Source organism: Protomyctophum parallelum (genome assembly GCF_964188405.1).
Source record: "Protomyctophum parallelum genome assembly, chromosome: 14".
Lineage (NCBI taxonomy): Eukaryota > Metazoa > Chordata > Actinopteri > Myctophiformes > Myctophidae > Protomyctophum > Protomyctophum parallelum.
The window spans coordinates 21,984,253-21,998,914 of record NC_139709.1 but is presented as its reverse complement, the minus strand read 5'-3'; the positions used below and the strand labels follow the sequence as shown (position 1 = coordinate 21,998,914).

At 42.2% G+C, this 14,662-nt stretch overlaps 2 protein-coding genes across 4 annotated transcripts; one reads left to right on the top strand and one right to left on the bottom strand.

Moving 5' to 3' along the window:
• Positions 1-468: 468 nt before the first annotated feature.
• On the top strand, positions 469-1,606 carry edf1 (endothelial differentiation-related factor 1). The gene is made up of 2 exons (XM_083782131.1): positions 469-563; positions 654-1,606. Exon 2 carries the CDS (start codon positions 692-694, stop codon positions 1,154-1,156), a length of 465 nt encoding a protein of 154 aa, XP_083638257.1. The 5' UTR covers positions 469-563; positions 654-691; the 3' UTR covers positions 1,157-1,606.
• Positions 1,607-2,644: 1,038 nt separating this feature from the next.
• czib (CXXC motif containing zinc binding protein) lies at positions 2,645-7,937 on the bottom strand. Of its 3 annotated transcripts, XM_083781469.1 has the most exons (9): positions 7,921-7,937; positions 7,744-7,827; positions 7,141-7,179; positions 6,773-6,829; positions 6,594-6,675; positions 5,847-5,878; positions 5,110-5,187; positions 4,256-4,321; positions 2,645-2,922 (listed from the first exon to the last, which is right to left on the bottom strand). In XM_083781469.1, exons 3-9 carry the CDS (start codon positions 7,144-7,146, stop codon positions 2,845-2,847), a joined length of 399 nt encoding a protein of 132 aa, XP_083637595.1. In that variant the 5' UTR covers positions 7,147-7,179; positions 7,744-7,827; positions 7,921-7,937; the 3' UTR covers positions 2,645-2,844. The 3 variants fall into 3 exon arrangements, with proteins under 3 accessions (XP_083637595.1, XP_083637593.1, XP_083637594.1); XM_083781467.1 differs by lacking the exon at positions 7,141-7,179 and having other exon boundaries at positions 7,921-7,935; XM_083781468.1 differs by lacking the exon at positions 7,921-7,937 and having other exon boundaries at positions 7,744-7,911.
• Positions 7,938-14,662: the final 6,725 nt, after the last annotated feature.

The following is a 14,662-nucleotide window of genomic DNA, read 5'->3' as shown; positions in this document are numbered from 1 at the left end:
AACAGGACTTCCGGTTGTTGACTTCAAAGTAAAATCCAGGTTGACATATTACGTGTGTTCATATTTATTAAATATTTATTTTATGTTGTAATAAGCGGCAACGCATGCAGATCAAAATAAGAGGGAAGATAATGTTGAAAACAAAATAATAAAATAATGGGGTAAATCGGGAGCAATGCGGTATGCTGGGTAAAAAAAGGGGGGGCTGATCTACAAGCAAAGCAGCGCGTCGCACTGCGACCAACGCGACGCATCGTTTAGCTTGTAGATCGAGAGATCAGTTCTTTCTGGCGAGCGACACTCTCGCGAGATGATTTATGGCCCGCCGTACGACGGGGTCGTGCACTGAACAATAGCCGATCTACAAGCTCACAACGCATCGCATCCGCCGCGCGTGAAGAACTTATGTATCGGCCATTTATTTGTTGCGCTTCTCGCGCGATCAAACCCCAACGTCATACGTCACCACGCAGATTCTGAATCAGCATGACACTACTACTACAGCACGAGCAGTGACAGACAGTTCGAGAAGAAGCAAGCAGAATTTGTTGTTGTTGTGTTAGGTAAGCGAAGAAATCCCTGCGTTCCTCAAAATAATAACCGATTTAATACTCGCATTTGTACTTAATCATACGTGTATTTCTTGTACACAGTATCTACGGGTATCGAACAACATAACCTGGTCAGAAAGATGGCAGAGAGCGACTGGGATACCGTGACCGTGTTGAGGAAGAAGGGGCCGACCGCCGCTCAGTCTAAATCCAAGCAGGCCATTACTGCCGCACAGCGCCGCGGCGAGCAGCTGGAGACCAGCAAGAAATGGTCGGCGGGGCAGAACAAGCAGCATCTGGTGACTAAAAACACGGCCAACCTGGACCGCGAGACGGAAGAGCTGCACCACCAGAGGGTCCCGCTGGAGGTGGGGAAGGTGATCCAGCAGGGCCGACAGGAGCAGGGCCTGACGCAGAAGGACCTGGCCACTAAAATCAATGAGAAGCCGCAGGTCATTTCTGACTATGAGTGTGGGAAAGCGATTCCCAACAACGTGGTCATGGGAAAGATCGAGAGAGTGATCGGGAGGAAACTGCGTGGGAGAGAGATTGGACAACCACTAGAACCCAAAACGACGACGACAACGACAACCAAAAAGAAATGAACACTAAACGATTGATGCAACTCCTCGATCCGCCACCCTCCTCCACCTGCTTGTTTTGATTCTGAACCCAACCACCCAGGTGTTTGCTGCACACTGCACAGTTTGGGCAATATGCTGTTTGCCTTTACATAGAATGTTGTGGTTCTCTGAAGTACCATGATGATACATTTTTGATATGCTGTGCAACCGGATATGGCTACAGTACAGTGTATATATATATATGTTATGTTAAAATAAATCAACAATTTTGGCAATATATTGCTTGCCTCTACATTTAATTTGGCAATATATTTCTTTGCCTCTGCATTTAAGTTTGGCAATACTGTTTGCCTCTACATTTAATGTTGTGATTTCAAGTACCTTCAGTTTTGATATGCTGTACCCACCAATTTCTTTCTGTTGCATAAAAAATAAATCAACTGCAACAATTTTGGCAATATGTTTGCCTTTACATTTAATGTTGTGGTTTCCTAAGTACCCAATACATGTTTTTATATGCCACCGCTGAAGTGCCCTTGAGCAAGGCATTGAACCCCTACCATGAAATGTTCTATGAGCAGGGCCTGGCTGTAAACAAGTTCTTGAGCTTAGTCCAGTTACCCTGGGTAAACATAGTAACTTTGCTTTGCTTCCAGAGCACCCCTAAATTAGTTAAATTGCACTACCTAGAGAAGAATCAAGAATGATCATAGGTTTAATTGTCCACGGTCATCTCCCCACCTAAATTAGACAGGAAATTCTGTATTTAAATCTAATCGAACAAATCCTCTTATGAGGGACCCTGTATTTCAAATGGGGTCCACTAATCAGTTTAGGGGCCCTCGACCAGTGTTGTTGTGGTACTTTTAGAAGTGGGGGGACGACATTTGCGTGCATGTGCGCAACGCGTGCAGACACTATTAAAACATGCAGATGTGTATATAGCCAATTTAGAAACGGTTTACAATGCTTAAACCATATCCATAAAAGTAAACGACAAGTCAAACATTTTTGCCAAAGAAATATTTTAGAGAGAAGGGGGGATGGCGTTCCACTGCGTCCTCTCCACTACACCACTGCCCTTGACATTAAAATAAACGTTTCAGAACTACTGCTGTACACACCCCAATCATGCTTTTATTATAGGTAATTGGTAAATCAATCTACTTCTGGTTTGTTACAAGGGCAGCTGTGGCTCACTTGATACATCTCAGTTCCAACCATATTCTGAGAATTGAGCCCCTATTTCCCTTTTACATCAAAAGGTTTTCTTGCCAGGTTAAATCCAAAATAAAATATCTTCAATGATAGATGAGCAATACGAACTTGTTTTAGTATTCCCCCCCCCCCCCCCCCCTCTGAATTGGATAATTATTTTACAGCATGAAATGCACAAATGTTTTCTTAAGAGCCCCTCATTGTGTACTTTTTGTTGCAACAAATACAAAAATATACAAATTCTAAGCAAACCTAACTTCTTAGACAGGGAAAAAACTGAAATCACAAACAGCCGTTTAAACTCTTTATTCACAAATCACTAATAAGCACTGGTGGTACATTTTAGCATGACACGATTATTGATATCCAATCCTGTTGGCTGACGCCACTTAAGAGTTCAGTTTAACCACACTGCCTTACGGCCAGTGAGCAAGTCCATGGATGTTTGGTCACTGAAGGTCCTTGTCCAGTAACTGCATTGTAGGAGGCCTTCAGCACTTGATGAACTTGTGTGTAACCTCATATATCCCCACAGACTCTTTGACCTTCTCATCATAATCGTTCCAGTCCTGAAAATGAGCATGTTGTAAACACAGAAATTTAAAAAACGCTGAGTCATACCAGTGTTCTGCAGTGAAAATAGATCTACAAGCACAACATGCCACAATGTGATAACTGAACTTGTAGAGTGGCTATTTTGTGTCAATGCACAATTTGATTATCTGCTGTCAGTGCTGTGTTGCTTACATCAGTGATTTGGTCTGTTTTGCAGCCTGCCTTGTTTTTACCCTGCTGTAGTTTTTATCCTGAAATGGAAAACTACAAAATCAGCATTAGCCCATAAATTCAATATATGGGCTGCCGCTACAGCAGAGAAAACTAAAGCCAAAAAACCTAGGCCTACTGGTGCGGAGCAAAAAGAGATCCCCAGCCCTGCCCCCTGCATCATTCATGGGGAGACAGTGGGGTTGAGTTCCAGGGCATACTGAACTGGACTGATAACACAGACGGAGGTCTTCTACAAGAAGAGCAGGGCAAACAGGTTCTTCCTGAGGAGCTCAGGTCCGTTGGCTTGTGTAATAGGATGCTACAGAAAGATGTTCTACCTATCTGTTGTGGCAAGTGTCATCTTGGTGTGGTGGTGAATGTGAGCACAATGAAGAAGCTGGTGGCTATCACGTCTAAACCCTTCCAAACTGATGGACTGGGTCTGTCCTGTGCCAGCAGCCATGAAATAAAACAATGACTAATGCTCAACCCAACATCAGGTCTCCCACCTTGTCCGTGGCCACGGTCGAATGACCAATGTGATTGTTCTTACAAGCCATATATCCTGTGGCGTGGACTAATGACTAATGACAAATATAACAATTGTGGAGAAAAGAAAACGGGTGTATCTGTATCTTCCATTCCTGCTGTGTTCTCATCTGATCTATTTGCCTTTTGTATGACTGCTTTAACTGTCATGGTGACTACATTTCTATTATGGGATCAATAAATGTCTATCTACTTGAAACACCTGGCAGCGTGACCTGGATGCAGATGTGTAGAGGACAGGTCTGGGTATTTTGGGGAGAGCTGTTGAAACGAACACAGGACACAGGACTTGAGCCTATGCTCAAAAGTGGGCATAGGCATAGGCCTGAAACCATCCCAATATGAAGGGCCCTAAATGATATGCATTAGATCTGCAATGCTGTTATTTTGGTGGAAAGGAAAACTAATTATTTCCACCCAGTTTAAGGCTATTCATTGAGTCACCAGATGTATCGGTAGGCAGAGATCTCTGGCTGTGCAAGATTATCCAATAGGATGTAGATAAAAACTACTGTATGCAGTGATCCAAACGTTAATTTAGGAACGATTGTCCTCTAGTGTCATTCCTGCGGCAGTGGCACTCACTTTCTCCAGCAAGGTGATCTCAGGAAACAACGTCCCAGAATCTGTTCCTTGTGCAGCAAAGCCAGCCTGGTGGATATTTTAAACAATACAAAGTAATCATTACGACCATAGCAACATCCTACAGTCAAGTTTACAGAATGCTTCACACACAATGTGTCCATGAAAGAATGCACTTTGAGATTTTTTATGATCACCATTCACCACATTTCAGTGTGTGTAGTGAGGGTATACGTGTAGTTTTTTAATGGATAACACTGACCAATTATGCATTATACAGAATCTCTTAATTTCATTCAGTCTCTGCCATAGTTCAAAATGCAAGTGAAGTATTACGGCATGAATGAGTGGTTCTGGCTCCGAAACTGTGGAATGAACTCCCTATTGTAATTAGAACTTTACTTGTGCTAAATGCACGGGCCAACCTACAGTTCCAGCTTTGACCAGTAGGGCTTCTACTGGGGCTAGCCGTTCTGGGGGCTTGGTGGGACCCGGAAAGTTCCAGGCTCAATCCCCTGAGAAATTCACTGAATCCCTAACTGCAGATTGGTGCCTTGCATCATGGTTGCCTCCACAGTCGTTGTGTGAATGTGTGTGAGAATGGGTGAATATAATGCACATTTTATCCAAAGTCCTTTGGACAAAAGATGTATAGAAATCATTTATGTGATTTAAACAACCCAAATTCTCCCAAATCATCAAACACTACAGCGCAGAGCAGCTAATTTTTAAGCCAAATTATTGACAGAAGCAATGCAGTGCACCCTGCTGACGTTTCAGCGATATTACTTAATGTTGTACTACTGTATGTAACACTACGCTACACATTCTGTATACATCCTAGTGACAGCTTTCACCTGAGGCTGGAAGTCAACCGGCTCCAGACCTCGACACTCAAACTGCACCATTGTCTTGAACCTCTCGTTGTCCTCCGCCTTCAGGACAGCACACACACAGCACCGAGAGAAATACAGACAACGGTTTAAGTAGCTGAAACAAAGAAGCATTGTGACTCAACATCCCATCATTGTTCGTGAAGCACTGATGATGTTGGAGTCTGTCCTAGAGAGTTTTGAATTGCTCCACTTCACCAAGTGGAGCAATTCAAAACTCTCAGACAAGTTTGGAGTAGTTTGGGTTAATCATGTTAATGGACAATTTAAACATGATTTGTTTTATACATAAATGTGTGCACTTGTCGCACACTGAAAATAGCAGATCTACAATCTCACAACGCATAAAATGCCACAAAACCATCAGCTACAGCATTTTTGGTGCGCAACACGATGTGCAACAAAGTATAACTCTGGTTCCAGGTTCCTCAGGTTAAATGTGCCTATGACATATGCAAGCGCGAGTAGCCCCTCTCGGAACCCTCCATAAAGCTTTTCTGAAATTTGGATGAGTTTTATGTAGGGTCCCTGTTCATAACTATATTTTCGTATGGGAATTTTGGAACGCGGACGGTGGCAGGGTGGAAGTGGAATTGGACCCAATGCTCTGGGTCTAAAACATTTCAGAAACTTCAGTAGCATTGGGTTCTGCTTGTAGGGCTAATGCAAGAGCAGACATTGTAATATATAATTTTACTTACATTGTAAGGCGTGATAGTATTTCCCAGGATATCTATAAACAAAACAAACAATATAGAGGCCATTATTTCTAGCCCCTTTCGGAACCCTCGGTTACCTTTTCTGAATTTTGGACGGCGGTACCCTAGGGTGATTTTTCCACCCTCCATAGGACGCAGATTTACCCACTGTCTGTTCACGGAGACCTGCTCGGTCGCTTGAGTGTTGGTGAGATGTTTCAAAGTCGCATACAACAGCTTTAGGAGACCGCAAAACGGCATTATTCGCCGTTGCCGTTAAGTATTTTTTTGAAGTTTTGCTTCGTTGAAATTCTCTCTTCCTCACTTACCATGTCCCGCCTACCAAGACACAACAGCATTTTAAACATCCTGCATGTACGCGGTCAGCCAATCAGAGGCAGAAACTAGGACGTGCAGCTAGCCAGTAGCCGCTCGGAAGAGAAGTTCAGCGAAGCAAAACTTAAAAAAAATACTTAACGGCAACGGCGAATAATGCCGTTTCGCACACGTTTCCGCGGTCTCCTAAAGCTGTTGTACAGTATGCATCTTTGAAACATCTCACTAACACTCAAGCGACCGAGCAGGTCTCCGTGAACAGACAGTGGGTAAATATGCGTCCTATGGAGGGTGGAAAAACCTACGAGGGACCCTAGGGTACCGCCGTCCAAAATTCAGAAAAGGTAACCGAGAGGGGCTACAGATTCTGCACAGTTGTGAAGATGCAGACAGAGATACGTTGTGGGCTCTTACCAATAGAATTCTCCCTCGCACAAAGTTTACACTTCTGCACCATGCTGGCACTGCTTCTGCCTCCTTTTAGAGGTGTGCTTTCCTGGGGAAAGAAATTCAATTCATATTTGTGCATGTGTAGAGTACCATTGTTGCGTTTGCTAGCAAACCATATGGACATAAGATAATCAGGCCCTTACCGCAAGGGTTACATATTGCCATTTTTCTGGAACTTCCCCACAGTTTCCGCATTTTAGCTGAATCAAGAGAAGGAGCCATGATGTTTTGTTAGTTCATACAAAAGCCAACTTGTGCTCTGTGTGAGAGAAAGAGGGACAGTGAGTCATCACAGCAAAACATTTCTTTCCCCTTCCTTTGCAATCAATAGGGTTTAGGGAAAATCAGGTGTTGTATACTATACTGTCAGAAACGCTGCAAGCAATTTAGATGCTAGCTGCAAATTTTTTAAATGGGTTTAATCTAGAGTTGCAATACCCTCCATTGACAGCCCATTCATCCAAATAGAAAAGTCTGATCTGCTTGTATTATTAAACAAAGTTAAACTCACCAACATTGCAGCTGTAAGGCAAGCTTATCCTCTTTCAATCTGCAAAGAAAAAATCCCCCGTAGACATGTTATCTGCTACTTTCTGCTAAGAAATTCTGTGCTGTGATCAGTTTTTCTAAGTGGAGTTTGGAAGCACTTGTTTTCATTAACGCATCATGCTGCTGTATTATGTGCAAATTTGAAAGAGGTGGTAGGCCTACGCAGGGCCATACAGTGACTTCTGACGAGCGCTCCCAAACTTCAAAATAACCAATGTCTACTCTTGACAGAAAGTAACATGTCTACAGTGGATTTTTATGGGGGGGAAATTGTAGATTGAAAGAGCATAATTCAAGTTTACAGCTGCAATGTTGGTGAGTTTAATGTGATTTAATACAAGCGGATCTGACTTTTCTATTTGGATTTGAATGGGCTGTCAATGGAAGGTACGTGTCGCAAATAGATTCAAGTTTTCAACCCTTAATCCTTATGTTGTGATTTATGATGTGTATATAATATCTATTCGGTTTCATAGATTTCAATGGAACGAGAGGTACATAGCCGGCCTATATCATATTGTTTTGACTGACAGGCTGACAGCAATGACATGACAGGTATCCTTACTTTTAGAAACCAGCGGAAATCCTCGCCCACGGGTCGTACATTTGTGATATTCTCCAGGGTGGCTTTGAACTGCAGCCCGAATTTCTGTTATGGGGGAGAAGAAAACCAGATGTGTGCCGTATAGTTACACAAACTCATTGTTAAAACCTACCATGCAGTTGTTATCAATATACATACCACCATTTTGAAGTCTTCCTGTACTGTTAACGAACGTGCGTGCGTGCAAACGTAAAACTAAAACGTACGCTTTCGTCAACGTAGACACAAGAGGTCACTGTTCTGCAAGATTGGAAGTTGTGACATGTTTTCCAAATTCCAATGGTTCAGTTGCAAAAGACTGAGAATGCATTTCTATTGCCTTTTGATGATGGGTGCATATTTTGAAATGTTCCTCAGTCAGAATTAATCAGATAATAAAATCTTGAGAATATGATTGGTACCAGTTTACCCTGAGGCTTGTATATCCCCAACAATAATTAGAAGCTCACATTCATTATCACCATGACCAAACAACCCCACTATCACTATAAAAATGTCAGACATGTAGGTTTTAGTCTACTTATACAGTTACAGTATAGTATGATTCAGGCTGCTCAGGCATATTTCTTGGTGGACACACAAGTGTTGTGTGTCAACTCCACCCTCACACCACACAACCCATCCTTGTCGATGAGGAACCACTGTGGAAGATTTCACTTATCTGGGAGCCTCATCAGTAAGTAAGTTTGTTAAGTAAGCACTGTCTGCATGTTCTCAAAAGTTTTTATTTAAAGGACCCAGATATTCACAATGGCTCTCAACCTTTGTTATGCCAAGGACAATTTGGGTGTCCTGGACACCCAAATTGTATTGAACCCCAACTGAAAATGTTGAGTGCCAGCCAGGGAGAATGCCAGAAGAATGGTTAAAAACATTACATAATATTTGGAAATATTATGTAATGGAAATATTTTCCAAAATAGCAGATGTACAAGCTGTATATCAGCTGTAGATCTGCTGTTTTTTATAGCCAACGTATACATTGATAAAGTGGTTAAAATGATTGTTATGCTATATTAACCACGTTAACCCTGGGCCCCACTTCCCCAATTACACTAATATAGTGTATTATAGTGGAAACAGTAAACACACACTTGCAAATGCAATTGTCAAGATGACCACTGCTTGATTTCTACATATTTGTATAGGCCTACATATTTATTAGTTATTATGTATTATTAGTTGTGTTAACCTGATTCCCTGTTGTAGAAGTTCTATGCATTATTAAGTAACTGAGTCTTTGCAAATCACCTGTAATTTATCAAACTTTTATCACACGATTCCATGCTGCAGTATGCAGTTTACAGGAAACCAAAGATGGTTGAGGAAACCAATATGCCTTGCAATGTCTTAAAATAACCACCTGGTGGCAACAAACAGCTATGATATGTTTACTGAAACTTGAAGTGTATGCTAGGAGGGTATAGCCTGCCTTGGTAACTAAAAATGAAATAACATAATTATAGTATAGTACTACTTATTATTATAATAATAATGTATTTAAATAATGTCTTTATAACAAGCAAATTAATTCATTTCCAATTAATCTGAGGCTAATAATGTGTGCTGCAGTTTGTTGTACAACATGAAAATTAATCATTAAAGATTATATTTTGAACAGACATCTGTTGTTGGACAACCGTGTAAAGTGAGGGGCGCTAGCTCTTATCATCATACATAATCATACTGTACATCTTCTCATTCCGGCTAATCACAATTTGCATCTTCAATTTTATGCCCTCACTTAAATCCTCAATGCTCAGCCAATCAAATCATCGCTAAAATTCATACAAACACACAAAGCTGGGCATAGGAGGGGCTAGCACCCCTCAAAAATGACAAAATAGGCTACTTAAACTTACAAAACTTTAATACTCTCAAGAAAGCAGCAGAACACAACATTAATCAACATTAATAACTCAAAGAACACAATAAAATAACTTGAGTCCTCCTGCAGTGGCGTGAATTGTTCCTGAGAAGAAAAGGACACCTTACTCTCCAGGGAGGGAGTGTCCAACCAGAACGCTCCTGTTCAGAGAGAGAGAGGGAGAGGAAGAGGGAGAGAGAGGGAGACAACTCAGATATAGCCTGGTTAATAAACCAGACCGAATCAGCCGTTGGCAAAAAAAAAATTGCCTGCCGGCGGATTACGGTCTGGACAGGCTCAATTGTATGCCCATTTCCTACACCAGAGAAATGGGGCAAATCGGGACACGGTATGCAATATGGGCGGGCTTTGGTACAGTGACTTTCAATGCTTGAGACCTTTGACTGACAGTAGCTCTGACCAATTGCGTCAAAGAGAAAATGTTTCAACCCGCCCCCCTAGAAATGAAATCCAAGCTGAGCCTCCCCAGACTAATATCCCACGGTCCGTGCGATATTAGTCTGGTCTATTAACCAGGCTAACTCAGATATGCCTTGGCTTTAAGCTACAATGTGGGACTTATTACATGCTTGGGGGTGCCGGGGTGGACTGGTGGTATTCTAACTGTTCCATTGAAAAACATTAGACCCGGCTTAACGTTGGGTATAGACAGTGGCTTTCAAAGTGGGCTCTGGGAAATGTAGATAATAGTTAAAAATCCCTTTAGCCCTATACACAGTACATTGGCCATTTGAAAATACAAACAAAACTTGTAGATTCTCACTGCTATTAAAAAAAAGGATGCAAAATAAATGCACTCATCCTCTGCTCAGTCAAACCTACCTACCTACTGACTTTGGAAATGGTCAGAGGGGTGGTAGGGCGCTGGGTAGGCTGCAGATGGTTGAGTTGAAAAGAACAATCCACTGCCATCCTGAGAGGTAAAACAAAGAGTGAAATAGAGTTCAATAGAGTGAAATGTATACTTGCCCTAAATGGCTTGACTTAATGTTCAGGGGTTAGAATGACAGAATTGTAAGACGTTATTCATTCCAGAGCCATATAAATATCACACAATTTTGTATTTATCAAGGTTTAAAAGTCCTTATGGTGAATATATTTAAGTGCATCAGGTAATATCTGATTTATGATCATGCCGAAAATAGATCTATATAGGCCTGCAGATCTGGATATCTTTGGCATATAACATGAGTATCAATTTGCCTAAACTGACTAACTCTGTCTGTGTAGGTGTATGATATTATACAACTTACAGGGGGAGCAGGTGTGTACATGTAGAACGGTCCATGTGGGCAGGGGTGGGGCGGCATGTTGACCAGGATGCCCGGGCAAGGAGTGCAGTCTGTGCAGCCATTGGGGCATCTGCCCCAAACAACCATGGCCATGGGCATTGCACCAGGACGGATGGCAACGTCCCTCTGCCCTAACTCACGGAAGTAATTAGGAACCTGTAGGGCTGGAGGGAAATACATTATCTAAATGAATGAATGAATGAATGAATGAAAAAATTAATACATATGTGGACTTAAAATATATTGAGGTAGGCTACATGTCTAGTAGTAGGCCTACATGTCTAGTCTTATATTCGCCTGCATATTAAAGCCTGGTCATATATTAAACTGTCATTATGGGACCCATACAGTGCAGTTATTATGCCCCCGCCTCCTCCAAGCACGCAACTTTAGTATGAACTTGACACAGAAGTTAGAACAGAAGGAATGACCATAGGCTAATGGGGCAATCTTGCTCAAAAGTGCACACGTGGTGGATGATTTCACAAAACACACATATGATAATTAACTCGTAGCCTATTACTGTGTGAGCTTGAGTTATATTTAAAGCCAGTATACGCTCGGTAAAGCATACGTACGGTAAAGCCGGTTATGTACCTTCCACACAGGCCTTGATGATGGCAAATAATTATTGGCTACTAATGTTTTATTTAAAGAATATAACATTTTCTTAAAATGAAACTGTGCTAAAACATGAATAAGTTGCAACACTCACTCACTTTAAACCGGTAAAGCACAAAGCACGTGGCGTGGCAGTGGCACTCCACTGCAAGAATCGACTAATTAAGTGAATGGTAATCAATAGAATGGCAAATTATTAAAAGAAAACTAAATAAAACGTACCTGTTCTATTCATCATCTCCACAAGACCGTCTTGCTGTTGGGTCCTGATGACACTAGATCTTGCTTCCTGATGGTCTCGGCAACGGTCAGGGTTAGGGCTGACCACATGTGGTGGACTCGGGCTGGCTCCTCTCTGAAGAAAATTAATTCGGCTGCGTCCAGAGAACGTCACCTCTTCGGATGGATCCATCATCTCGGGAGGTGGAACGGTTCGGAGCTGTGCATAGGTTTTTTTATCTGCCGTCTCCTCGTCCTCCACCTCCAGGACCTTGATCGTTGCCGAGCTGGACTGGGTCTGGCTGGAGGTGCCCGGGGATTCAGCCTCGCCCTCTCCCATCGATGTCTGTGGGTCGGTCCCACCGGCTCCAGAGTTGATCTTCTCGGAGTTCCTCACCTTCCGTTGAAGGGCCCCGATCTTTGACCTTTCCGTCACCAGTGAACATTTCCAGCACGTACAGTCCAGCAACGGGCATGTCCTCATGTGCCCCTTCTGCGGGACGACGTAACCGTGATGTCTGCATCTGGCACACTTGGGCGTCTTGTCCGCTACGCCGCGCACTTGATGTTTAGAACATGACATCTCAATTGGTTGATTATTATTATCACCGTAACAGTAACTTGTAATGATACGTAGCGGTAGCTAACTGTTTTGTTTCATAAAACATATGATGTAGTGTAGTGTAGTGCGTGCGTGGTGCGTCCTTTTCAAATGATGCCTGGTCAAGAAGTGTCCAAAAAGGCCAACATTTTAAACCACCTCACTCGCAACATTGTATCAATTAGGCGTGAGAAAGTTGATAAACAAGGGTTCCCAGGAGGAGCATCCCTTGCCTGTCACCTGCTTAATGGGCGCGTGGCACGTACTGTACGGTATGTGTGTGCGGTCGTGCATGCGTACGCGTGTGTGCGCGACTGCACGCGCGTAAATTTAGGGACTTTCCACTGCAGAGATCAATCAGTGGGGGTGGTGATTGGTGGTGACACACAGGTGAGGTTGGTTTGGACAATTGCTTTAAAATTATCATTACATAAACAGGTTTCTATATTATTTATGTTGGCACATAATAAATAATAAAAACATAAAAAACAAAAAACACTAGCGAAAACACTCATTGGGCTAGTTGTGAAGACGGCTATGGCCGTTTTTAGCCGAAGGAGTGTTTTTCGTGCAAAACTCAATTGATTCAGAATCATGAATAACCCCTAGTTTGACATGTCACATGTTAAAGCATAATTCAAATTTGATATATAGGTTTTCAATGGTACCCCAACGTTTGACCGTTTGATCCACAATTTCTGTAATAATCAATTTTTAATATGTTATTTGGATGACCCTAAGGAATCGGATTATAAAGAAAACCTTTAAAGACGATTAGACACTATTCTCTCTCTCTCTCTCTCTCTGAGGGAGATTTGACTGGGTCCCTGCAGAATACAAAATGAATAATATAAAATAATAAATTAGTTAGATTTTCAGCATAAGTCAAATCTAAATTCTGCTTTCACTAAAACAGCCATTTAAATCACTACTGGAAACTATTATTTGGGAAAATATGGCAAACCTGTGAGCTAAAAATGTAAGATAATTGGATATGTTATTAATATTGAAACACATTTTACCCATAATTCTGATGAAAATCCTTTCAATTATCTCACCATCCATAATAAACATTTTATGAACAGCTGCTATAAGTAGGCCTAACGAAATTCAAGTTTCTATATTTTCCCCTGGCCGGAGCACAAAATGGAACTCATTACCAAGGTTGGCAGTGATTCTATATCCAATGACTCATGTAATTAAATAAGCAAGAAGATCACAGGTGCCCTTGTGTGCTGTGTTTGTGTATGAGTGCATGTGCAAGTCTGTTGTGTAGGGAGAGAGGAAGATTAAGTAAGATTTATGATTGTGTCTGTCAGATGTCATTTGCCCATCTGCTTGACTACGCATAAGTGTGCATAAACTCCTCTGTGTGTGTGTGTGTGTGTGTGTGTGTGTGTGTGTGTGGGTGTGGGTGTCTGTGCAAGCGAGCGACCATGCGCATGTGTGTGTGTGTGTGTGTGTGTGTGTGTGTGTGTGTGTGTGTGTGTGTGTGTGTGGTGGTTTATTGCACTGACATGGTGCAAATTTTATTTTATTTTTGGACTAGCAGTGCCCAGTCCTTTTTCTGTAGGCCTGTTGCTGCGTTCACATGCAGGGCAGATGGAAAAGATGGAAAGCTACACAGAGTATTTGTAGCTGTTGTAGCTTTTGCAGCAGCTACAAGCGTTGGATTTGCTTCGTAGCTTCACGTCACTGACTTCCATTGACAATGAATGGTAGACTGCGTATTTGGGTCTGCCCGTGTGAAAAACCAAAGCCTTTTTACTGTTGTTATAGCCTGGCATGGCGATGCTTAACCACTTTTAATGTGGCATCCCTGATTTGGGCATATCCATTATAGGCGGAAATGGTCAAAAATAACTAAAATAGCTGATGTACAAACGCACAACGCGTCGAATGCGAAAAATCACAGAAACACCTTGATACCACTACAGTGTCAACAGTGTAACCAGTACAAAGTTGATCCAACAGTGTTACTAAGAAAGAAACACCGGTGACATTCTGATGCAGCCACCGTTCTAGAATGTCAGAGATGACTGGACAAGTGGACAGTAGTGTAGACACTGCTGAATATTCTTGGCTTCCTCACAAGTTCCAACACCCTGAACCTTAATTCCATTTTGGGAGCACTCCCAAATCCTTATTGATCCAGATGTTTTAGAGCTGTTCCCAGCAGGAGGTGTCCTACATCCTTGCCACTTTTCCCCCTTACTCATTGGTGACCTCTCCCCACCCCGATATTCTCTGACTCTTATG

Bases quoted from the DNA above. Each gene is read 5' to 3' on its own strand.
- edf1 (XM_083782131.1), top strand. From the start codon at position 692: ATGGCAGAGAGCGACTGGGATACCGTGACCGTGTTGAGGAAGAAGGGG.
- czib (XM_083781467.1), bottom strand. The intron at 4,322-5,109 runs GTGAAAGCTGTC...AATATCCACCAG, and splicing joins CGGTTGACTTCCAGCCTCAG to GCTGGCTTTGCTGCACAAGG. The intron at 2,923-4,255 runs GTGAGTGCCACT...GCTCATTTTCAG, and splicing joins AGATCACCTTGCTGGAGAAA to GACTGGAACGATTATGATGA.